The 25,922-nt window shown below is 42.7% G+C and overlaps 1 protein-coding gene across 2 annotated transcripts in view; it reads left to right on the plus strand.

The window, feature by feature from the left end:
• The window catches only part of FXR1 (FMR1 autosomal homolog 1), a 58,944-nt gene extending 34,459 nt beyond the window's left edge, over positions 1 to 24,485 (plus strand). Inside the window, exons 7-17 of one of the 2 annotated variants that reach the window (XM_088452447.1) lie at positions 1,297 to 1,413; positions 1,745 to 1,915; positions 11,207 to 11,285; positions 11,432 to 11,541; positions 11,659 to 11,745; positions 11,832 to 12,039; positions 17,676 to 17,879; positions 18,660 to 18,860; positions 21,029 to 21,109; positions 21,616 to 21,707; positions 23,040 to 24,485. In XM_088452447.1, the coding sequence (XP_088308573.1) occupies positions 1,297 to 1,413; positions 1,745 to 1,915; positions 11,207 to 11,285; positions 11,432 to 11,541; positions 11,659 to 11,745; positions 11,832 to 12,039; positions 17,676 to 17,879; positions 18,660 to 18,860; positions 21,029 to 21,109; positions 21,616 to 21,707; positions 23,040 to 23,207 (1,518 nt within the window). In that variant the 3' untranslated portion in view covers positions 23,208 to 24,485. The remainder of the gene's footprint in view (positions 1 to 1,296; positions 1,414 to 1,744; positions 1,916 to 11,206; positions 11,286 to 11,431; positions 11,542 to 11,658; positions 11,746 to 11,831; positions 12,040 to 17,675; positions 17,880 to 18,659; positions 18,861 to 21,028; positions 21,110 to 21,615; positions 21,708 to 23,039) is intronic. The other variant, XM_088452448.1, reaches the window with a different exon arrangement.
• The last annotated feature ends 1,437 nt before the right edge of the window (positions 24,486 to 25,922 follow it).

Here is a 25,922-nt window from a genome sequence, read left to right on the forward strand (position 1 = left end):
TCTGTTCAGGGTTGATAAGTACAATAAGTAGTCAATGACGTCCATCAACAGCATGGTTTAAAAAATGTGGTGTCAATGAACATCAAGGACGCGCACTTACATGTTCCAGTCTGAGCGTGTCGTCATGATTATTCGGGTTTGCTGTTCCGTCCCATCACTTTATTTTTCAGTCCTTTATCTTGGCCACAGCCAGGGTTGGCTTTTTTTTTTTTTCTATTTATTGGGTTTTTCCAAATTACAAAAGAATACAGATACAAATACTACAGACCGCTATTCATTAGGATAATGTCCAATCTAAAGAGACATACCCAAATTAGCGTAATAGATCCATACATGGTTATAGCATCAATATAGTGAAATAATTAACAGACTTGAATAATAACCTGTTAAAAACCTGGGATGCATGAAAATGGGGATAAATGCATGTAATGAAAATTAATATTGACACAAGTCCTGGGCATTTCATTATAAGTATATAGGACAACTGTAAGGCTCAGAGCTGGGTAACGTTTACTTGGATGGGGGAAGCATTAGAGCTGAGTTAATTATCTGGGACTAAATGCAGCTTTTGGCTAAAAAAAATACTTTAAAGATCTCCTTGGATAGATCATTTTATATGCTAACTACAAGAATGAATAAGAAGGAATGTATCCTGTATTTGTAGAAGATGGACTGGCAAAGTACTGCATTTTTCTCAAACTTTAGAATTTGAAACTTCAACATACAGAATATTTGAATTCTGTTTTTTTGTTAACCTAGCAATGTTTATTTTGTAGATTAATATTTTGAACAATTACCAAAGCTGGAATTTGTGATTTCACATCAAGCTACTGCAAGATGCATGTGTCTTGAGTACTCATATAAAGGTCTGTAGATGATGGTCATTCATATACACAATGACCATCCTCTTCCAGGCAGCTGCGGGTGCCACTGGCCAGGAGTCGGGCCGCGAACCCCTCCCTGCGTCGGCCTCTGCGTGTGTACGAGCGTTCGGCTGATCGCCCATACACACTTGCCGATGGACAGATTATCTGCAGATATATCTGTACATCGGCTGTGCAGCACAGCCGACGTGATATGTCTGTGAACGACATCCTTCACCAGATGTATTGGCCGATCAATTGATTGGTCAATATATCTGTCAGTGTGTACCCAGCTTAAAATGTATGACTGCAGTTTTGACGATCTCTAGTTTGAGTGGTTGAATTTTATGCACATGGTATAGTTTCATTGTTTACTGCTTTAGCAGTTTAGAGGCACTATTAATGTCGTGTTTTTTCTTTTACCTCTTTGAAGTCTGCTAGTGAGGCAACAGTGAAGCGAGTAAATATACTGAGTGACATGCATCTACGCAGTATTCGCACAAAGCTAATGCTTATGTCAAGGAATGAAGAGGCAACCAAGCATTTAGAAGTAAGTTTGATTTCAATTATATGCCATCGGATAATTAAAAAGTAACTGATTTTTTTTTTTTTTTTTTCCCTTTCATGGTTTATTACTGATGTGTATCTGACTGAAACTTACCCATTGAGCAAATGCAACCACTGCAATGTCAGTGGGTAGAGTTGGATATTAAGAAATCACTTGTGTTCCATTTCATGAAGCATATTTCTTTCTATAATAAACTGAGTGCCTGCTAGTAATGTGCTTAAACAACACTTATGCATTTTGTTATAGTACATATATGTGACATTTTATTAGCACTTAAACAGTGCCAATATCTCTAATATGCATATGTTTCTAGTGTACAAAGCAACTTGCAGCAGCATTTCATGAAGAGTTCATTGTTAGAGAAGATTTAATGGGACTGGCAATAGGCACACATGGAAATAACATCCAGCAAGCCAGGAAGGTTCCAGGAATTACCGCTATCGAATTAGAGGAAGATAGTGGAACATTTCGAATCTACGGAGAGGTTAGTCCCATTTTTGTAAATTCTTGGGTTGCTGCCATATAATCAATAACTAATGTTTTATAGATTTTTAAAAGCCTGTCTGAATTCATTTTTATTTTTTGTTCTCTTGATATACTGTGATTAGGGAAGCCAATCCCTGGATTGGGATCGGTGGGATCCCGGGGGTTAGAGCCCAAAAGTCGGAGTTTTAAATTCCGGGACTGGTGCCTCCAATCCCTGGAATTTCGGGTTTAACTTTGTGGCCTCTGCGACAGGCTCCTGCGCAGCTTTCTTCAGCCCAGGCAGCGCTGAGCACTAGTTCCGACTGCTCATATACTTCCCCTCTGCCTTCTATGACTGTCTGACGTCATAGGGGTCTCGCTACGCAGCCTCACGCCAGCCTACAGCAGCGTCCACCCCGCAGGATTAGGTGTGGAGTCTGTTGTGGGTGGCAAAGTGAAGGCAAAAACTCTGCCTGAGCTTGAGGACTGGAGTGACTTTGAGAGGACCATGGTGGGAGTCAGGGCCCTGCACTCTGCAAAATTGCTGTGTTTGTAATTCTTCTGGTTGAGGATGAGTCAATGTGTGACTGTGTCAGATGCACAAGTTCTTATCAGTGTGGGCCCGGGGGGGGGGGGGGGGTGAGGGCTGGACTAGCTGGCAGTAGCCATGAAAGTTTTTAGATCTATAATTTTTCGGAATCTGTATGAAATACGGCCGGCGGTTCGATTCCCGGCAATTGCAGCCCGACAGCGCTGGAAATCCCGATCGTCCTCAGGTAAGTAATAACCAACTTAACCTAACCCTCCTTAGGGGTGCCTAGCCCTAACCTCCCCTTCCCCCCTGCCTAACCCTAAGTCCCCCCGTGTTGCCTAACCCTCTAATCCCCCCCCCCGCAGCTGGCTGCTCGCGACGCCAGGCATCCCTACGATCCGGGTGCCTGTATCCCGGCGTCTGGAAAATGAAAATAGACGCCTGTCATGTAACCCACACCGGGTTGAAGCAGTCGGGAAGCCGGCTGTCGGGATCACGTCAGCCGGTTTCCCGATTGCATCCCAACCTTTCTCCTTCATCCACTAGGGGACACTGGAGGCTTCAAGACAGTGGGGGTATAGTGCTAAGTGGGAGCTGGCACTTTACATTTTTTTTGAAGTGTGACGGGCTGAAAAGCCCCCCCACCCCCTCTCCCCCCCCAGCTCCAAGAACAGTCTTAGTTCGTGCCAGAGAGGAGTAGAACGTGTATTACACACCTCAGGGTTTGCAACTGATTCCAAATGCAAATGTCACACCTAGAATCAACTCCAGACCTTTTACCTCTTTCCCCCCCTCCCCCCGTTACCCTCAGACCTCCAATCTCCAACCGGAGAATATGCCAGATTTAGAAGAAGGTGAATATGCTCCAAATTTGCCTAAAGAACTCCTCCAGGAGGAGTCTGAGCTGGTATCCGAGGGGACAGAGGCTTTAATTTCTGCAATCCAACAGGTATTGCAGATACAAGAGGAGGACACAGGTCCTGCTCGACAGTCTTTCTTTCTAAAGAAACAAAGACAGACCTTTGCTTTTCCGGTCTCTAAAGAGCTGGATTCTCTTCTAACGTCCGCTTGGGATATCTGGTTAAAAAATTTCAAATTTCCCAGCGGTTATTATCCTTTTTTTATCCTTTTCCGGCAGATAACAGAAAATCTTGTGAGACTCCCCCCTACAGTAGCTCCATCAGTATCGCGGCTGTCTAAGAACACTACGCTACCAGTTCCTGGGGCCACGTCTTTGAAAGGCACATCTGACAGGAGATAGGAAAACACTCTCAAGTTCATTTACACAGCTGCAGGGGTGACTCTGCCTTCTGCGATTGTAAGCTGCTGGACTAACAAAGCTATTGAGCTTTGGGCAAAACAATTGGATGATGGAATGAGAGAGATCAGGTGCCGGTGGAAGAACTTATTCCGTTAGCAGAGCATATAGGTGAAGCTGTGGCATACATTGGAGAAGCGTCCAAAGACGTTTGCAATATCGCCACCAGAACTTCAGCTTTTGCAGCACGTAGGGTGCTGTGGCTTAAACATTGGCAGGCGGACGCAGAATCAAAGAAAGCTGTGGAAACACTTCCGCTCCAAATAACACACTTCCCGTGAATGGAACTAGATAAGTAGATTTTCCTCCTGTAGCTTGTGAAATCTACTTATCTTCCTTCTGCAGCAGCTCCTCCCCCTAGAAGACCTTACTCGCGACCCTGGTTTCGGTCCTGTCATGCTCCAGAGGAGGACCATCAACTTTCCGTGGTTCCAGAGGTCAGGGCAGAGTGGCAACAACAATCTCTACTCAACAGGAGGTTAAGTCCACTACCAAGCCTAGTGCATGACGGACCCCAGAGTGGGAGCGCGAGTCTCCGGGACTTCAGAGAAGTATGGACGGAATCTTGTACGGATGCTTGGGTCCGAGAACTCATCACTCGGGGATACAAGCTCGACTTTGTTTCAACCTCCTCCTCTGTTTTTTACCACAGCTTTGCCAGTTTCCAACGACAGTGTCGTTTTACAGCAAGCTATAGACAAGCTTCTGTCCACCAGATTAGTGGTCCACGTTCCCGGAAATCAGACTGGACAAGGTTTTTACTCCAGTCTTTTTGTAGTTCCGAAGCCAGACTGTTCAGTCAGACCTATTCTGAACTTGAAGGATCTCAATCCCTACCTAAGGGTTTTCCAGTTCAAGATGGGAGTCCCTTCAGTCAGTGATTGTGGGCCTAGTGGAAGGCGAATTTTATGGTGTCTCTAGATGTCAAGGACGCCTACCTTCACACCCCTATCTGGCCGCCTCACTTGGCGTTTCTGAGATTTGCAGTTCGGAACTTAGACTTCCAGTTTCAGGTCTTACCCTTCGGCTTATCATCAGCCCCCAGGGTATTCACAAAGGTCATGGCTGTGATGATGAGTATCCTTCGGAAATGGGATCACTATTATTCCTTACCTGGACTATCTTCTGCTGAAGGCCCATTCCAGGGACCAATTGCTGCAGAACATCAGAGTCTCACAACCTTCTCATTAGTCATGGGTGGATCCTGAATGTGCCCAAAAGAGCCGGAGCACTGTGGGCTGTCTCCAGCCCTGTTGGATTTTATTTTTTTGTTTTTATTAATTTTAAAACATGTTATTAATGAGGACGGGCAAGCTGATTTCTGCGACAGCCTGCCTGCTATGAGGGAGCCGCCAGGGGGGCACCGCCACGACTACTTCTGCCGGTGCCCTAACAAGGAAACCCTATGAGACCTCAGTGAGGCCCACCACAACAGACAATGCAGCTTGGGTCGGGGGGGATGGGGGGGGGAGTGGATCGGAGCTTCCTACAGACGGCCATTTTTAGCGCTCTACGTATACAGGCACTACCTGTCTCCTTGCCTCTCTCGTCAATTAGCACGCTCAGCACAAGGAGCGGCGCCATTTTACCGTTGTCGGAAGGCTGGGACGCGGGTGCTGCAGGCTCTGCTGTATTGCCGCTGTCGCAGGGGAGCCAGATAAAACGTAGGGGTTTTTAAGCCCCATTCCGGTGGGAGTTTGTCTGTGACATTGCTCCTCTCATTCTAATCCTGTCTCCATTAACTGTTCTGTTGCGTCAGGCTGTTTGACTTCAGGCTTTGTGTGTTTTGAGTGCATAAATGGCAGCTAAAGCAGCAGAAATTACCTCTCAAATATTGTTTGCTTGCTCTAAATGCAAGAAGAAATTTACACATGCACGCTCAGAGGACTCTTACCTATGCAAAGCGTGTGATTCAGAACCCTCTCTTGCTCATCAGGGTGTGAATATCCCTCCATCCTGGATGCAGACTTTTACAGGGGTTATGGCGGATTTAACTTCTGAGTTAGCTGCCTCCAGAAGGGAAAGGGAGGCTGCTTGTACTTCCCATCCCTCTTTTTTAGCTAATGAAGGGGCTCAGGGTTTAACCCGTTCAGTCGATAGTTTGGCTCAGATGATGAGTTCCAGACCATCAAATTTCGGCATTAACCAACAGGCCAGGATGCGAACGCTTCCCCTGGTTCTCCAGTCAGAGGAAGAATCGGATGATGATTCTTTACAGAAAGAGGAGGAAGGGGAAATGCTAGAGGAGTGGAGGCATTGATCCTCGCCGTTCGTGAGGTCCTTCATGTATCTGATACAGAAGTTTAGGAATCAGTGGACGCAGACCTGTTCGTTAAGAAACTTTAAATCCACTGTTACCTTTCCTGTTTCCCTAAAATTAGATTAACAGATGGTGGCTGCCTGGAAGCAACCAAAATTTTCCACTTTTGTGCCGTTTTCTGTCTCTGTATCCATTTCCTCTAGAGAATCAGAGTAAACGGGAAAATCCTCTGCCAGTGGACTCTTCAGTCTCTCGCCTTACTAAGAAGACCACCCTACCAAGCTACGACCTTGAAAGAAGGATCCGAACGCAAGATGGAAATCACTCTTAAGTTAATCTACATAGCAGCAGGAGCCCTACTTAGACAGTGGCCCTAGTTGGCTGTTGGATCAACAAGGCGGTAGAAAAGTGGGCTGAGCAGCTAGCGGAGGGTCTACGATCTAATACCCCTAGATCGGAGCTCAGCAACCTTGCAGAACATATACAGGGATCTGCAGTATACCTGAGAGAGGCTTTGCGCGACATTGGCGAGGTAGGCTCCAGGATTTCGGCCTCAGCAGCCGCTCGTCAATCTCTGTGGTTACGCTTCTGGCAGGCGGATGTGGAATCAAAGCGGGCTGTGGAAGGGCTTCCGTTTACTGGTGACATCCTGTTCGGGCCCGAGCTAGACAAATGTATTTCTTTAGCCACGGTGACATGGTCTTCTGGATATCAGATGTGTATCTGCACATCCCCATTTGGAAACCCATCAAGCGTTTCTTCGCTTTGCGATTCAGGATTCCCATTACCAGTTTCAGGCCCTGCAGTTTGGCCTATCATCTGCTCCCAGGGTCTTCACCAAGGTAATGGTGGTAATTGTCAATCTTTGCTCACAAGGCGTAAACCTTGTTCCATACTTGGTAGACCTGCTAATTAAAGCCTTGTCGATGGAAAGTCTAATGGATCATGTAGCTCTGACGCACAAGTACCTCATTTAACACGGCTGGATCATCACTTTCCAGAAGTCTCAGTTGATACCATCTCAACATCTTCAGTTTCTGGGGATTATTTTGGATACTGTCTTACTGTGAATTTTTCTTCCACTGGACAAGCCCCAGGCTATCCGGGAATTGGTCCGGTTAGTCCTAAAATCCAAGCGTGTATCAATACAGACTTTTTTAGTGAAGATGGTTGCGTCCTTCGAAGCCATCCAATTCTGCAGGTTTCACTACAGGATGTGCCAGCTGGATCTGTTGTCAAAATGGTCCGGGTCTCATCTGCAGATGCATCATCTGGTAACTCTGTCCTGTCTCCGCAGACTCGTCTCCCTGCTTTGGTGGCTCAAAATGGACCACCCGCTGGAAGGGCATTAGTTAACCATCTGGACGCTATTGACCACGGATGCCAGCCTCCGTGGTTAGGGAGCAGTAACCTTGAACAACTAATTCCAGGGATGTTGGACACGTCTCTTTTCAATCAATGTCCTGGAACTCTGAGCTGTCTATTACGCTCTACTCGCAGCGGCTCCCCTGCTGCAGGGTACGCCAGTTCAGGCTCAGTCGGACAACGCCACAGCTGTGGTGTATATCATTCGCCAAGGAGGGACTTGCAGCCGCATGGCACTGCGAGAGGCAAGACCTTCTCAAATGGGCAGAAAGAAAGGTCCCAACTATCTCAGCAGTTTTCATCACGGGAGTGGACAACTAGATTACCTCAGACGGCAGGATGTACATCCGGGAGAATGGGCTCTTCATCCCGAGGTCTTCTGGCGGCTGGTGTTCAGGTGGAGCGAACCACAGATAGACCTCATGGCCTCCAGGAACGATCACCAACTACCTCTGTATTGCTCCAGGATGAGGGAACCCAGGGCAGTAGGAGCATACGCGTTGTTTCTGCCCTGGCTGTCGAGACAGCCTTTTTAGGGAGTCGGGGTATTCTGCGTAAGGTGATTCCTACCATGCTTCTGGCTCGTAAGCCGGTCACCTCGGCACAATACCATAGAATTTGGAAATCCTGTGTGTCCTGGTGTGAGTCGCGTGGTTCTTCCACATCTTCCTTCCATTTACCTTGCCGCCTTTTCCTACAAAGAGGCTTGGATGCTGGACTTCGGTTGGGTTCCCTCAATGTGCAGGTTTCTGCTTGATCAGTTTTCTTTCAGTGTCTGGCGCTGCTTCCAGAGGTTAAGACCTTCCTACAAAGGGGTGCTTCAAGTTCAGCACCCCTTTGTTCCGCCTACTTCCCCATGGGACCTTAACCTTGTACTTTTTCTTTTTTCAGTCCATGCTCTTCGAACCCTTAGATGAAGTAGAATTGAAATTTCTTACCTGGAAATTGGTCCTGTTGCTGGCACTTGCTTCAGCTAGACATGTCTCAGAACTGAGAGCTCTTTCTTGCTGATCTCCTTATTTGGTGTTTCATGATGACCGAGCGTTCTTGCGGACTTGTATGTCCTTTTTGCCTAAGGTTGTGTCGGCTTTCGACATAAATCATCTTATTGTGGTTCTGACACTAAAGGATTCATCCAGAGCTTCGCACCCCTCTGGATGTGGTGCATGTTCTCCGAGTTTATGTGACTCGCACTGAAGGGATCCGTAAATCTGATGCCCTTTTCGTCCTTTATGATGCAGCAAAACGGGGTTGGCCGGCATCAAAACAGACCTTAGTGAGATGGATTCACCTGACTGTCAGGCTTATTTGTCCAATTCTCTACCCCCCGCCTGTATCCATTGCTGCGCATTCTACACGCTCTTGGGTGCGCACAGGGGGGCCTCCACTTCTCAACTTTGTTGGGCGACTACTTAGTCCTCCCTGCATACTTTTGTGAAGATTTATCGGTTTGATACCTATTGCGGCCTCTGATTCTAGTTTTGACCATAGAGTGTTGCAAGTTTCTCAGCGCTCTCCCTCACATGATGGGGTCTTTGGGATGTCCCCAGTGTCATAGCTCCAGTGTCCCCTAGTGGATGATGGAGAAAACTGGATTTTGGTACTTAATGGTAAATCTGATTCCACAGGGGAAATTGGACGCCCTCCCAGCGCTGCTTGTCTGTTTTTGTTCAGTTAGCTGTTGCTGTTTTTTCTGCACCTACTTGCTGCAGTTTGTTGATTATGGTGTGACTGCCGGTATGACGCGCGCAGTGTGTTTGGCTCTCCGCTGTGCTCCTTATTCTTCCTTAGTTTCTCATTCTCCTTTTCAGTACGGTGCTTCCTCAATCTCCTTTCGGGCTCAGTTTTTTTGACTGAGACTGATGGGGCTAGAGGGGGAGGAGCCAGTCACAGTTTTACAATTCTTAAAGTGCCAGGCTCTGCTCGACCCACGTCTATACCCCAGTGTCATAGCTCCAGTGTCCCCTGTGGAATTGGAGATGGATTTACCAGAAAGTCAGGTTTTTTTTCTTTTTTTTTTTTCTTCTGTGAGGCTGAGGACCTATTTTCATTGATCAACTGAATCGGGGGATTGAGATTTTTTAAATCCCGAATCCTGGGATTGAAAAAATTAGGCAAAATTTGCTTCCCTAGCTATGATTATTTTTGTCCACCTGTACTATGAGAGTGCTGTTTTTGAGACTTTATGGTCAGGCTACTTTACTCTTCAAATGACCTATAAGACCTGATAGATTGCAGTGATAAAATGTGCTTTGCATTAACATTTAATTTAGTGTTGCAGTAAAACCATTAAATTAGTAAGCTTTTAGGCAGGATAATTAATGGCAATTACATGCAGTTCATGAAAATGTCTGTACGCGCAGTGTTCTCCCCAGCCTGTTTTTTCAGGCAGTCCGTCCAGCAAGAAACCAACGCACCAATGCGTCCTTGTCAGCGGTCACCTATTGGCGGCGCGCCCTGTACGGATGCCGGATGGAAGTTGGCACTGTGATGTTGCCTCAGCTCGCATTTCAGCTGCGTCACAGGGCAGGGCAGCGTCAGGCTGGAGGGAAGAGATCCCTCCCCCTAAATAAAAGTAAAGATGCGCTTGTCAGACGCTGCGCAATGAAGAGTGGTCCTCCTGCGTCCACTCTCTCTAGTCTGTGTAGCCAGTAAGTAGGGACAGTATCTGGCTGCTGTTAATAAAATAAATATTAACATTTACAATGCATTTGTTCAGTATCTGGGCACATAAAAATGTATTTGTGTCTGTGACAAAGCAATTAGGTATTATCTGGGTACTTAAATGTATTTGTGTCTGTGACAAAGCAATTGTATCTGGGCCCCCACTCGGCTACTTCTTGATGCCACCTGGCTGGAAAAATTGAGTAAATGAGTGATTACAGCCCTAAAAAAAACATTTTTTGGACAGGTTTTATACAAACACTTTTATTTCATATTTGTTTATTAATCTGGGTGGATTCTATAGAGTATTTTTACTTAAGGAAAGACATTCCTCCAACTCTGCACTATTTTGCCATCGGGAGGGATGCGCTTCTCTAATACAGTAGAAATTAACTTGCACTTAAGTAGACTTGTTCTGCAAAAATACAGATTTGGTTGATTAGTGATCGATTTTAGGGGCTATTAACAGCGAAGTCTCAGAAATGCAATCTTTGCTTTTTGACCTATATGTGATCCCTTCAGGACAATATCTAAAGATATGGGTGGGGCTTTAGCTGTTTGTATTGAGTAGGGAGGTGATCCTGAACTTCTTGCATTGAAAAGTCTTGTTAACATTTCGCATTATGGGGGCGATTCGTTTCAGCGGGAATTGAATTGTGCTGGGAAGTTAGTCCCGGAGCTATTCAATTCAGCGTGCTATTTAGTCCGACACAAATTTAAGTCGGATAATGCAGGTTCTCTTGACTTAACCTGGGTGTTTAGCCGGAGAATGCCGGTTTTCGCAACTAAAGTGCCGGCTGCGAGGGTGTTAGTGCCACGCTAAGCTAGAAAACAGCCTTGTGTCCAGCACTTTAGGCACTCCGGAGGGTGCGAGAAGAAACCCCTTTAGTCAACCATAACAGAGCACTGAATTGAATAGCTCCAAGACCACCTTCCTGGTGCTATTTAACTCCTGCAGAATTGAATCGCCCCCTGTATTCCATTTTCTTTTTTAACCCTGTCAATCGAACATGTATAGGCTCCCTCCAGTAATGAAATTCTTTAGTGCCTGTTAAAATTTGGCTTTTGTGACATATGTGCTACATTTCCCTTTTGCAGTAAGTTTGGATGCATGTTAAGCAGTTAAGTGAATTGTGAGCACACACGTTTACCAATTTGCGGTTTCTCTTAGAGTGCAGAAGCGGTAAAGAAGGCACGGAGTTATTTGGAGTTTGTGGAAGATTTCATTCAGGTTCCCAGAAACCTTGTTGGTAAGATTTTTCTTTGTATCCAATTTTCATTTATTGTGCTGGTGTGTTAACACTGCCGAGCTACCAAATAAATTGGAGTAGACTGTATTCTATTTCAGAGCTATGACTTGATATTCTAATATCCATTTTCTATTATGTTTATGCAGGAAAAGTTATTGGCAAGAATGGAAAAGTCATCCAAGAAATTGTAGACAAATCTGGAGTAGTGCGAGTGAGGATTGAAGGGGACAATGAAACAAAGTTACCTCGTGAAGATGTGAGTCTGCACTTGACAGATGAGCCTATTTCTTTATAACTATTTGTCTCTCCTAAATTGAGTCCATTTTGGGTGGTTTATACGTATATGGAAACTGTCACTATTTTATTTCTACAGGGTATGGTTCCATTCGTCTTTGTGGGAACAAAGGAAAGCATTGGAAATGTCCAAGTCCTCCTTGAATATCATATAGCTTACCTAAAAGTGAGTGAACAATTTTTTTTCTTTACCCACAAGTTTTTATGGTAGTCTGTAAGTGAAAATAACTTAATACCATTTACAAACTTCAGGAGGTAGAGCAGTTAAGACTGGAAAGACTTCAGATAGATGAACAACTTCGTCAGATTGGCATGGGTTTCCGGCCATCTTCAAGCAGAGGAACAGAAAAGGAGAAGGGTTATGCAACTGATGAAAGTACTGCTTCATCTGTCCGTGGAAGCAGGTCCTATAGTGGAAGGGGCCGAGGTCGTAGGGGCCCAAATTATACATCTGGTTATGGTATGAGGTTTTTTTTGCATTTTTAGATATAAAATAAAAACTGCAATCTTAAAGGGAAGTACTTGTGGTAATGTTGCAGTGATATAAGATTTCCACTTAAACTGCAAAAGCTATTTGTGCCTGGAAGTACAGGGTTTATTTTGACACCTTTTCTGTGATCGTGCTGATGCCATTTTGTTACTAGCAATGCAGGACTGAGGCCAGAGTAGCAGCTTAGGGCCTGATTCAGAGATGGTTGCTAATTTGATCGCAGCTTCAATTTCGCTCGGAATGCAGTTGCGAAAATATGCTAATGGTTCTAAAGCTTATCCGAGCATAGGGTTCCCATGGCTGCCTTCTCATCCGCTTCCGATATCACCAGTGTAAATAATGGTTAACATCGACCAGCCATACAGCCCTGTCTCAAATACAGCGACTCACCTGCCAGATGTTTAAACGGTAAGACACACTTGTGTGTGTGTGTGTGTGTTTGACCATCCCCCAGTTACTTCCCCCAAATGCTATCTGTCACTCATTCTGTGAGCCAGTAATCGCAAGACAATGGCAGCGTGTGTGCAGTGCGACTTTGACGTACACTATTTTTTATGGGCTTTCCCTCTTAACCAAGGCCGCCGGAGGTATTTCCAGGGCTGTCCTCAGCCATTTGTTTCTTCATTTATATTTACTTCTGTTTTTTTATCTTCAACAAGCAGACTGCTGGCTGTGCCAGTCTGCTTGCATCGTAGGAGCCAAAGCTGCCTGCGGCTTGTGTCCAGGTCCCCACATGCCTACCGCTCACTGGCTGGCTATCACAGTGGTATGTATTTCCAACTCTCCTTAGCAGGAGGGTTGGGTGCACTAGAAGTTGCGGATTCAAAGCAGCCATGTGTGAGAATACTGGAGACCAGCTGTAAAAGCGCCAGGTTCCCTTGTCCTGTGCCTCCAGGTTCCCGACCAGACAAGGTCCGGGAGTCCTTGGCCCGTTCCGGAAGTAGCACGCTGCTGCATATTTCCGCCCAGGCACTCTGCCCGTTCCTGCTATTGCAGACACAGCCGTTGCTACACAGGCAGGACATATAATTGGACTCTGGCTATGTAAAATACTAGCACCGGTAGTCACATGGTACCTTTATCGTTCCAGCCCAGGCACTCTACATGCCTGCCATAGCGTATATAGCCACTGCTATAGCGGCGGAACATATAGCTTAGTACTCCAGCTATGTAAGTACTAGCGCCGGGTCCTATGGTGCAGAGGGGCGGGGCTTTGTGGCGGCTCACTAAACTGCGCTGGGAGTTTTCCTTGTAGGAGTTCCTGCATACTACCGCTGGGGGTAATAGTAATATACTGTACTAATATAATTACCCCTCTCACCTGTTATCTCTTAAGCGTTAAGGCTGAAGTAACCCAGGACTATATGCAGTGCATTAGTAGGTAGTCTCCATTCCCATGGGACTGGGAGATATTGATTAGCCTCTCTGACCAGAATGCCTGCTATATGCCAGTGCTGCAGGCAGATATGCATAGTGACTATTTCACACTGCAGTACGAGTTCCACAGATACTGAGTGCAGTCTATGGCAGTTTGCACAGTGGTTAGAATGGTCCCAGTGGTCTTTACAACACATAGCAACTTACTTTGGGGCATCTCTAGCCATGTTCTGATACACACGCTGTCTGGGGTGTATATACCAAGAGACTTTTTTTTTTTTTTTTTTTTTATTATAAGGATTATAGCCTAGGGCCAGGTTGATAACCATATATGTGGGCTCCAAGGGGCACACTTACTCAATGTTCAGTAAGGCACAACAAAAGGTGTAATGGTTAGCATTGCTACCTCACACTGAGGTTGTGGGTTCTATTCCACCTTGGCCCTAACTGTGTGGAGTTTGTATATTCTCCCTGTGCTTGCGTGGGGTCCTCCAGTTTTCGTCCTACAAAACCAAATGAGTTGTAATACAGCCTCATAGATCGATTCTCGTCTTTTGGCCAAGATCAAGTATATGATCTGTTATCAGATTAATATCTGTTGTGCCCTCTTTCTAGAACGGAGGCAGGAAACCCATGTTAGTACACATTATTGTATGACAACCACGTTAAACAATGCTGCGGTTGTGAGTTCAGGTTTACCTGGGTAAATAGGGTTGCGGTAGGATAGCTCTGCTTAGCATGATCTCTCCCTACTGATAAGAGATGCATCCTCATGATTGAACTCTTATCTCTCACCCAACACATAGATGAGTCGGGAGATTGCCTTGTCGTATATATCCATATATCTATAATTGTACATCCCCTGTAGAGTACTCTCAAGTTATGGGACTGTGACGTTTGGGTCTCTCCCTAATCCAGTTTATTTAGCCTGAGAGTTCTTCTTGCCTCCCTTTGTCCTTGTGCTGTTGTGATTCTGCGAGTTATGAACTGTGGCCCCTTAGTGGGACCATAGATGTCTCCACTAACAGCTTTACAAATTTTTTTCACAGGGACAACTTCACAGTAGTTCAGGGTCTCCAGGATCAAGAGGTAGAGGGTTAGAGTCTAACACCAGTTATGGAAATTATTGGTACTTTTACCTGCAGCTGCTGATGTCTGCAATATTGACGAGAGGTCAGTAGAATCCAAAATGAGTCCATAAGACTCCTGGTCATTCACAGGTAAGGAGCTTGCTCTACATCCCTAGGCAGGCACACGTGACACAGATCCCTTTTACAAGGGTAACAAGCTCACAGTGTGACATCGCACCTATGACATAGCACCTAGGTGACTGTAAAGCAGACTTCTGTCCTTATAAGGTATCCCTTTTCTCATCAGTTCCTACATTAGACATTTCCTTATACTTCAATGTTTGCCCTGTCCTGGCGACCAGAACCTACTGCATCAGATTACTCCTCTAGTTTCTATTCCCCTAGGTCAGATAGACCTGGTCAGACTAGATAAGGTTTTTTCCTTTTTTGTATCCGTTTTAGATCTCCTTATGGTGTTGTATCCATTATAAGGATAAAGCATAATTATCCATATTAGACTTGCATATCTTAGAAGATAGGTCTTCTCTATAGTACTTATGCATCCATGGTCCTATATAAGCAGTTATCTTCCTTCCTGGAATTATACACATTGTCAGCCGTACACTGTGTGGCTTGGATCATTCTGCCAGCATTCCAGTTCAGTGCTCCCTGATAGGGTGCATGTGGCACATGATGACTGTGACAGCCATGGTAGCAAGTCCACTATCCTTGCTTAGCTTCATCTTCTTTCCAGGGTGTCATTCTCCACCTGGGGGGACAAGTTTTCTCTGTCAAATAATCGTTCTTTATTTTTTCTGCAATTCTGTGCTAAGGTGTTTAAACAAAGCCTCGATGTGGCAGGGCAGTTCAACTCTCTTCTTAGTGAAGTGAGCACAAAGTGTTGATTTTAGGTGGCAGCTATTGGTTTACTGTCTGTTCCAATTTCATTGAATTAGATGAAAAAACAAGGAAGAGTGTCTCTTATTTTGGTTCACCTCCCCTGGATTGCTCTATTTTGTATACCTCGTTGGCGCAATCTCTTAGCGCGTTCGGCTGTTTACCAAAAGGTTGGTGGTTCAGGGCAATCCAGGGACGTGCTAAATGTTTGTTACTATGTGACAGGAGGGTTCTGCCTGGTATAAAATCATATACAGTACATCTGACTGCACTTACGGGGCAGCTGGCTTGTTTTACAAATTCACTGTTCAGTTACTTGATTAAAGATTTACTGAATGCAGCTGGTCGGTATTTTTTTTTTTTTTACAAACTGCCCTCTAGTTCGCTGTTTCATAGTGCAGGATTCCTTAAGCTTCCTCCATATATCTGGCCTGCTTGGAGTTCTTTGTCACTCCATTTGAGGTTTGATTAGCATTTTTTGGTGCTCTCTGGGGACAGGTGTATTATCCTAGATGACAGGTGTCGCCATCATCAATCAGTTATGGGACATGTGTTCCTAGTTAGTGTATTCTAATTGGTGTTTACCACTTAGTCCATGTCTTTTCCCTGATAACCGGTGGATCAGGCTCTCCACCTCAATCTTCCTAGTTACTCTGGTTTGAATTTGCGGAGTGTGGTGCAGAATTTTCTGGTTGTTTTTGCAAGCAACCCGTGCCTGTTCTATCTCCAGGTTTGGTTCATAGTCCGTGCATTACTACTCTCGTGCAGCTGTGGTTGTGAGGAGCTAGGATTGTCTGATATCTGCTTTTCCTACTTGTCTTGGAAAATTGCCATTGATAGCGATTCTTAGCCCATCTCATTGCAGGTCCACTCTCATTGTCTGCCACAACGTGGGTCAGTTGTTCCGGCTTGTCGTTTTCTTCCTGGTCTACTGGACTTTTGCAGGAAGTTCTTGAGTTCACTTACATTTAGTTACCTTCTTAGTTCCTCCTCCTTCGTGAGGAAACTTCAACCAGTGATATTTCCTATTCATCCTCTCTAAATCCTTCATTTGAATGAGCCTGTGATTCTAGCTTAGGTGGATCTCTAGATGGTCCTGGCCGACAGTTCCGCGATTGGCTCTTGCTTTCGATCGGTAAGGTCAGAGCTTGCGGTCCATTCTTTCACTCTACATTCTTGTCCCAGCAATCAGGATATGCTTAGCCAGCCTCCTTGTATCAGGGTGGCCTTCCTCGATGGTTCATCCTTAAAGCTACATCTTCTGGATGTGGTGTAAGTTTTTTTTTTTTTTTTTTTTTTTTCTTGCTTCCTGTTTTTATATTGCTGAGACTCAGTGTTTTCAGTTGGGTTTTCAGAGGCAGTCTGCAAAAACGTGCTTCTGCCTTTTGGCTTGCCATGTGGCTGTTCTGTGCACAGTTCATGCTTCTGTTCTGTTCTAACATTCGTTTTGTGGCAACCCCTTTTGTTCTTTTGGTCGCAAAGTTCTACATGCTTCTCAGCGCCTACCTACCCTGGAGTATACACAATGGGAACTTCCCAAAGCTGACTTCCCATCACTCCAAGTGAATGAAGGAGAAAATAGGATTTTGGTACTTACCGATAAATCCCTTTCTCCGAATCCATAGGGGACACTGGACGCCCTCCCGGCGCTGTTCCTTGTTGCACTGCTCCTCTGGTGGTTTTTCAGCTGCATTTAGTATGTCTGCAGCCTGTTTGTTTCATGTCGATGTCTTCACCGGTTTTGGTCTTCGACGTTTCTTAGTTGGTTCCTCCTTGTGTCTCCTCTTCTGTTGCTCTTCTATCCGTCTCCGCTCGGCCTTGGTTAATCTTAACTTGGCTCGGGTGGGGTATAGAGGGGGAGGAACCAGCTACAATTCTGAAGAAATTTAAAGTGCCAGGCTCCACTCATCACTCGTCTATACCCATTGTGTATACTCCAGTGTCCCCATGGATTCGGAGAAAGGGATTTATCGGTAAGTACCAAAATCCTATTTTCCCTCTTTGGTTCTCTCTCTTCGACCTTGGTTATTTCTCCATTTTGTTCTATAATCCCCTTGCTGTACCTATTCTCCCCTCAATCTGATTCTTTTCACCAATGCACACATCTCTGACTCAGGCCCCTAGTCAGCATGTGGTCATGAATTGACATACTGTGGTTGGGAACTTTAGCAGCAGTTATAAATATTCAGCAAAAGATCTTGTTATGGTACAAACCTACAAACCTTCTTTAAGCACACCTTCTTTTTTTTTTTTATAATAAAGGTACAAACTCTGAACTTTCCAACCCATCTGAGACTGAATCCGAAAGAAAAGACGAATTGAGTGACTGGTCTCTAGCTGGCGAAGATGACAGAGAAAATCGCCAACAGAGAGATAGCCGGAGGCGTCCTGGAGGAAGAGGTCGTAGTGGATCTGCTGGTCGAGGACGTGGAGGATCTAGAGGTGGCAAGTCTTCTATCAGCTCTGGTACATCTATTAAATCAAATGTATCTTCATATAAAAGATCTACTATCTGGGACACCATAAATGAAGTTCATGCACACACAGTATAAAAATAGTCAGACTATTACTGCTAATCTACCTCTGCTGGAAAAAAAAGTCAATGTAAGAATGTCCACATATTTTTAGTTTGTGTGTGATTTTTGTAGAAGTTTTATAATGTCAAATTCATCTCCTTAAGTCTATGCCCTTGTATTATTTAGAAACTGCTGTCCCCTTAATATAGCCTATCCCCAAAGGACATGTACAGTCTACCATCATATTTAGTGGATGTTTACACTTGAGTACTGGAAACCATACCCAACAGATTTCATCCACCTGATTTTGTGACTGGAGTGTGTAGGTAAGGTTGGGCTGCCATTTTATAGTAGCCCTAGCCAATTCATACTAACCTTATACAACAATTGTTAAAGTTACAGTTTAAATAATTGAAACATTTTATATAGTGCATATTATATATAGGATAAAAGGCATAGTTCGTTGGGCACGTACGCACTCACACTATTATGATTTTATAGTAACATTTTGATGGCATTAATGTGCTGGACTAATTACATTTGAAACTGGGCATATGGGAAAAGTTGGCTCATAGCAACCTGACAGATTTTAACTTTTTTTTTTTTTTTTTCTTTTGCGGTAAACCAAATGAACACCTAACATCTAGTAGTTTTGAACGCCACCATCTTGTCAATTTGTACCAGTTTGTGTAAACAGAAACAGTTAACCTTAAACCTGTGTCTTTCTCAGTGCTCAAAGATCCAGACAGCAACCCATACAGCTTGCTTGATAACACAGAATCAGACCAGACAGTTGATACTGATGCAAGTGAATCTCACCACAGCACTAACCGCCGCAGGCGATCACGCAGGAGGAGGACGGATGAAGATGCATCTCTAATGGATGGAATGACAGAATCTGACAATGCATCTGTTAATGAAAATGGTTTGGGTATGTTTTTATGGTAGAAAAACGATTATAGTTAATAGACTTCCAGACTTTGAGTCTGTATATTCATGTTTTTATGACTGATTCCAGTGGGAGATTTTGTAAGCCCTAAAGCAGTGGTTCTAAACCCCAGTACTCAAGTACCAGGAACAGGCCATGTTTTGTGGACTTCCTTAATCACGCACAGGTGATTTAATATATTCTGCTGGATCAGTAATTATTCCACCTGCTGCAACAACTGAAATCCTCAAAACATAACCTGTTGGGAAAACTTTGAGATTGAGGCACCACTTCTCTAAAGTGTTTGGCACACCAGTGCTACCACCATATTGGTATGTTTTACATAGAAAGCATCACTGTTACCAACTTACAGGGGTAAATGTAAAAATAGACTGTTGAATGTAGGCAACAGCAAGTTCCATGTGAGATTACCCGATGGTTTAAAGTAGCAGTCATTTAAAAGGCTAAATCAACCTGGCTTTGCCTTTTTAAAATGACTGCTAGTCTTTATTTCTAAATATCTGAGTAGAACACTGTTTAGAGTGGCTGGAATAAAACTATTGGTTCACAGTGTTTTTTTTTTTTTTTGTGAGAATGGGTTCATTTATTTAGGTAAGAGGTAGGCAGCCAACTAGTTGGCTTGCAGATAATACCAGGAATTGTATCTCTAAAACCGCAGTTTGTCTGCCTCCTTAACTCATGACTTAATAGTGCTGGTGGATAAATTGTTTGACACTTCAAACTTGCTGTTTTCAATGAATATGAATTACAGGTCTAAAAACACAGGTCATGGCTAAAAGTATGTATACTCACGAATGTAACATCCATATGTTCTTGAATGTTGAACAGTACTGAGGTTGGGTACTGGTGTTGAGGCTGGCTTGCAGTCGGTGATCCATTTCAACCCAAATGTGGTTAATGGGGTTGCACAGGCCGGTCAAAGTATTTCTCTTCACAGGCCGGTCAAAGTATTCCAACTCAACTTTTTTTTTTTTTTTTGTTAAACTTTACTTTCATGACCATGTCTACTTGCACAAATGGTGATGGGTCTTCTCAAAAAAACAGTTGCTTTAAGGTTGGAAGAACACTATTCTCTATACTGTCATTGTTTCCCATCATGCTAACTAAGAGGCCCATGCCAAACAATGCAAAAACAGCCCCAGACCATTATTTGCCCTCCACCAAACTTTACAGTTGACATTACACATGTGGACGGATAGTGTCCTAGCAAACCCAGGTTTGTGTCCGTCGGACACATTCCAGAGGACACTCTGGCGCCTGCTTGTCTTTCAAAACCTAATGCTGGGCATGCATCAGATAAAATGTCTTTCAGACCGATAAACCTTTTTTCTGACAGCCTGTACCAGGTAGAAATCTGTCCATACAATGTGAGATATTTGCACCATGTATGGTCCACGATATCTGCATTTCTTTCCTGAGGAAGAGGCATTGCTCCGTTTTCTCCCCTGTGAAGTAAGTAACATGAAATGCTGGTTGGTTGGCCAGGGGCAGCATACGCTGGCTAATGTGGCCGACTAGCAATTAAATTTATCACATCTGTCAAACATGCTGGATGTTTCGGCATGTCCAACAGACTGATTTAGTGTATTTCCGCAACAGCTACAAATTATCTGGCCGATCCACCGATATAATGTATGCCCAGCATAAGTAATGAAGCTCCTGATAAACAGTTCTTGTTCTGACTTTGATTCCAAGCAGTTTTGTCCTTGGTTCCAGCAATCACTACAGAGTTGCCTATTATTACTTGATCCTGTTGTGCAAAGTTGTGTGTCCTACAACTTTGCTGCTGTTAGAGGCTTCCACTTGCAAAAGCACTTTCAGTTGACCTAAGCAACTCTAGCCAAGCAAAAATCTAATAAACTGAAGTTTGAAAGAAGGCATCCTATCATTGTGCTACATTAATTCTACTTCTAATGTTTTATTATGGAGATTGCACCTGTTAGCAATGTGTGTGGCTGAAACGGCCAAATACTAATTAAAAGGTGTGTGCACATACTTTTGGCTACATAGTGAAAGACTAATTCTAGGTGTTATAAATAAAAGTAAAATCTGTTCTAAAATGAAATGCTTATGCCTTAGGTTTAAGGTACTTGCCTTTAAAAAAAAAAAAAAAAGAGTAGTTAAGTTTTTGATGCACTTTACTATTGCAGATGATAGTGAACAAAAACCCCAGCGACGCAATCGTAGCCGCAGGCGTCGCTTCAGGGGTCAGGCAGAAGATAGACAGCCAGGTAACACTGAAGTGGGTGGGGTTATTGGTTATTAATCTGCATGGGGATGCACTGCTTTTTATTTTCAGGTGTTGCAGTGATGTGCAATGGAAAGGTTTTAATGTCTTTGTTTTGATTTCAAAATCTTGCTTCCTTTTGACGACTGTGGTCTGATTACTAAAAGACTTAATTTACAGCAGTGTGATGATTTAAAAATCGTCCTTAGCTTGCCACCTTGTTTTGCTTTATTTTGAAATAACCTTAAATACTAATAGTAATATTTTAATTATCAACACGTTAAAATAAGCAGAGACTATTTAATGAGCGTTTTTGTATGGATTGAGTATAACACACGGACTTGCACACTTTGTTTGCATTGCTAAGTTGCGCTTTGAGTTGTTTCTCTGTAGATTTTGTTTGTTACTTCTGTCAAGTGTGGCGTCTGGCTGAGTGGTGGTTGTTATGGATGGTGGAGACCACATCTAGCCCACCTGTTGAATAGTTCTGTTGTGTTCTCCCTTTTACAGTTACAGTGGCAGACTATATATCTAGAGCGGAGTCTCAAAGTCGACAAAGAAACCTCCCTAAAGAAACGTTGGCTAAAGGCAAAAAAGAAAAGGTAAGCTTGGATGCTTCTCGGTTGTTTTTGTCCGTTACTTTTGTCAATTGTGGCGTATGGCTGAGTAGTGGTTGTTATGGATAGTGGAGACGACATTTTGAAGATCTATCGACAAGTATGTTATTTGCTAGAACTTTAAATCCTACCTCACTTTTATTAAGTCAGAGTCTAGCTTTACTCCTTTCTTTATTACTTTTTGCCCAAAAAACAAAAACAAATTATTCACATGTTGAAATTTGGCGATTTAGGTTTAGTACATATCACACTATTATAGGGGAGGTTGATAATTTCCATGGATTGTAGGACTCTGACAAGCCTTATTCAACACTAAGGACGTCTTGAAAGGATTATTACAGACTAGTGATCCACCCCAGCTATGCATTGGAGCAATTTTTAATTTACGGACTTGTTTTTTTTTTTTTTTTTTTGTAAAGAGGACTTGTAAGATATTTTTGTAGATGACATTAGTCGTTTTGACATGACATGCAAAAGGCCCATGCAAAGTTGTCCATGAGAAACAGTCTTACATTTTTGTAGCAGTAAATAAGGCTTATATACATTTTTCTGGAGAAACTGGATAATATGCATCAATCTTTACATGGTATAAAATAAAGTCCATCGCACTGTTTAAGCCAAGAAAAGCGCTCAGACGTCCGTTTTTTTATTGACTTGCTTCACTAAAACAGTCGCTGCTCTTTTCCCTTTTGTCATACATGAACGTGTCATACACCTGAACCTTTCTCGACAAATGCTCTATAGAATAGTGAAAACTGCATCAAAATCATTTCAGTGGTTCTTGAGATATACCTGAACAGACAGACAGATGCTTACCAGGGACATTATTTTATACTATGTACAGATCTGCAATTTAACATAATTGCAACCCAGTAACGCCAGTGAGTTAAACCTTATGTTCTCTGGCATTATTTGACGATGACAATCTGCCCTAGTTTACCCCCGTGCTTTGCTTTATTTTAGTTAATAATATGTCAATTATAAACAAAGAAAATAAGCAAAAGTTATTTAATGAGCATTTTTGTATGGACATAACCTAATCACACACTGTTTGCATTGATAACATTTTGAGTTGTTTCTCTGTAATGTTTTGGACTAGTTTTACATGTGATTTTAGTTTGCATTATAAATGTTTCAAGGTTTTTTTTTTTTTTTCTTTCCTTTTTGTTTTGGCATCTGTCTTCCCTGTTCAAGTGTACTGTTTTGTGATATAATTGATCATTTGGAAATGCCTCCATTTAGTTAGTTCTGAAAGTAATATGAGGATCTGGTGTTAATTTCATTTTATTTGCTACCTCTGAAATCTCCATTTTACAGGTAAAGGATGTAATTGAAGAACACGGACCTTCAGAAAAGGTCATAAACGGGCCACGTGGGTCCTCTAGTGACAGTGCTTCAAAGTCACAGACAACAGCCCCAGAAAGAAACTCTGCAAGCTGTCAAGATGGAAGCAACCCAGAAGCCATACTGAATGGGGTGTCCTAAATGGAGTTTCCTAGTTTACAGTTCCTTTACATTACATTTACAATAGTGCTTGTACAAGCTTGCCAAAGATAGATTAAGGATCGCCAGTCTTTACACCACACTTTCAGTTCCTCCATTTGGAATAAAGAAAGGGGAGGGATCCTGATAAACATGTAAAATATAAGTTGATACCTACTGTGTTCTAAATACATCATCAGATGTGCCTTGAGATAGTATACGAAACATTAAAGAAGAAAAAAAAAAAAAGAAAAAAGTGCTGGCTATAGGAAATGTTTTTTGTTTCAAATATGGCATTGAATTGGGGGGAGGGATCCTGCATAATATTCATTCTGAAAGCATTAGCTGCTTTTTGTTACATTTTTAATAATATGCAACCACTTCTTCACCTGAGGAAACTAGAAAAATGCAGTCTAAAGTATTTTGCACTGAACTGTAACTTCTCCATTGGTTAGGTCTGGAAACTGGTCGTTTTAATACATGTTTGTTATTTTTGGATTTTTTTTTTTTTTTTTTACTTTTTTTTTTGTTTTGTTTTTTTAAATGAAAAAGCTGTATGGAGGAATACTGCAGACCACTGGAACACAGACAAATACTCATCTGCAGCTACTGGCAGTGACTGTTCTTCATTGGAGCTTTGTTTGGTTTATTTATTAAACTGTACAGTATTTAAAAATCAAACATTGCTATAAACACTAAACCGAACGTAGTCATGTCCACAAAGACATAATCCTAACTACTGAAAAGATCAATTTCCAGAATGTTTCTCCTGTATAAAAAACTGCATATGTTAGTCCTTAGTATGGTATTTTTATTTTTGTTTTGGTTGTTTGATGTGCAATATGTTTTTGTATGCAGGTAGTAAAAAAAACAAAAAAAAGAAAAGAAAAAAACAAAAAAAAATAAAATAAAACTTTGATCTTCCATTTTTTTGATTATCAGCCTAGTTTCCTATGGGGTAAATGCAAAAGAATTGTTAACCCTTTCAGTGCATGCATGTTCTGCAGCGGGAAGGTTAATGTGTGTACTTACATAATGACATTTGATTTCTATGGGTAAATACAATTGAGCTGTTTTGAAATTTAAGTGCTCTGTTAAACTTCCAAGAAGTAGGAGTTAACAAAGCAGTATGATTCCTTTTTGTACTAGACATATTTCCTGGATTTACATCAAGTGTCAGAATTTATAGCCTGATGTTGGACACACATATTGGAGGCCGAAGTACTTAACTGGACAGAAATCCATGAAATAAACAACTTTCCAGCACATACTTTTCAAGCATATCTTGTCTGCTTCTTTCATTTCTCCCATTCCTCACACCACCTTTGTTTGCCTTACATCCGTTCCTTTTTATCTGAATTGCTTGTTAAGCAGTATAGCCTCCAGCTGTTGTAAGCTTCACAACAAGACCACCTAAAAGCTCTGCAAAGTATGTCATTCTGTCATTCATGCTGATCTATTGTGTGTATTTCCTATTCCAAACTGATTATGCCAGGTACAGATGTTTCCTCATACACTATTGTCGCAGTCCCGCCAAACAGCCCCTCTCGTCATGCCAGGTCCCTTGCGACTCAGATTGCGCCGAGCATTTTTTTTTTTTTTTTTTGCTTGACTGCAAGTCTTAGCCGCAATGCAACAAAACCGCATAACAAGACCACTGATTAATTTGATATGTGACACTTGTACATCTGTGTGTGATTGAATCTGTATGCGGAGTGCTACGATGCAGCGGCCGTGTTTTTGTTTTCTCTTTTAAATGAGCCAAGTTCTGTTGTTCTTCATCTGTACATATTTAAAACTAATTCCCATGTGGTTAAAGTTGCAGCCTGGCATCCCTGGTACAGATTGAGTGGTGTTTTACTGCGTCTGCTCTGTGAATGAGACACAAATTTAAAGAAAGTTGCTCCGCTCACTTAAGCCAAGTGTCTTGTGTCACATGGCATATTGAGGCTAGGTGTATGAGGACACTTCTGTATTAGCAGTAATCCTAGATGTGTGTGGCAGTAATTAGGGTATGGATGATCTATTTGTACGTAGGCTTTATTCCACTATACCAAAATAAATGTTTACAAGCGCATACTGCCTAGACACAATGAAATTTAGCCATTTTGTGTACTGAATCTGATTTTATGAACATGCAATCTAGCAATTCATTTAGAAGGAAGGACCTCGATGTGGACAAATGTTTCTGCATTGGTTGCTGGCCTGGTTACTAGTGACATGCTGTGTTCTATTAAAGCTTCTATTAAATCTTGGTTCCATTTTCTAATTTAGATGTGCAGGAACACGTTGGACAATTATTTGGCCCAGAGTGTACTGTATTTTCATATTTGCATTTATCACATAAGTGGGAGGTGTCTTGTTTATAAATAGATTGAAATGGTAGAAAATCTGGTTATGGATGTTCTTCTCCCTAATTTAGAATACCATAATTAATCCACAGAATATACAATCTTGTATGGACAAAATCTTTAGGGGGGGGGGGTGGGGGAAGAAACATGCTTGAAAACTATGCATAAAAAAACTGGTTAAACGCAGTAGACCATCAGTTTAACAAAGCTAAGCATTAATGTGAACATACTAGGTTAACATTAACACAAAGCTACTACTTGTCAAAAAGTTGTATGCACAGACCTATTTGTGAGTTTTTGTTTTCTTGTTTTGTTTTTGGGACTATGTGCTAAGGCATGTTTTATCAAGCTTTACATCTGTGCATTG

This window comes from Taudactylus pleione, unplaced genomic scaffold (assembly GCF_031769625.1).
Source record: "Taudactylus pleione unplaced genomic scaffold, aTauple2 ptg000037l, whole genome shotgun sequence".
In the NCBI taxonomy this organism is placed as follows: Eukaryota; Metazoa; Chordata; class Amphibia; order Anura; family Myobatrachidae; genus Taudactylus; species Taudactylus pleione.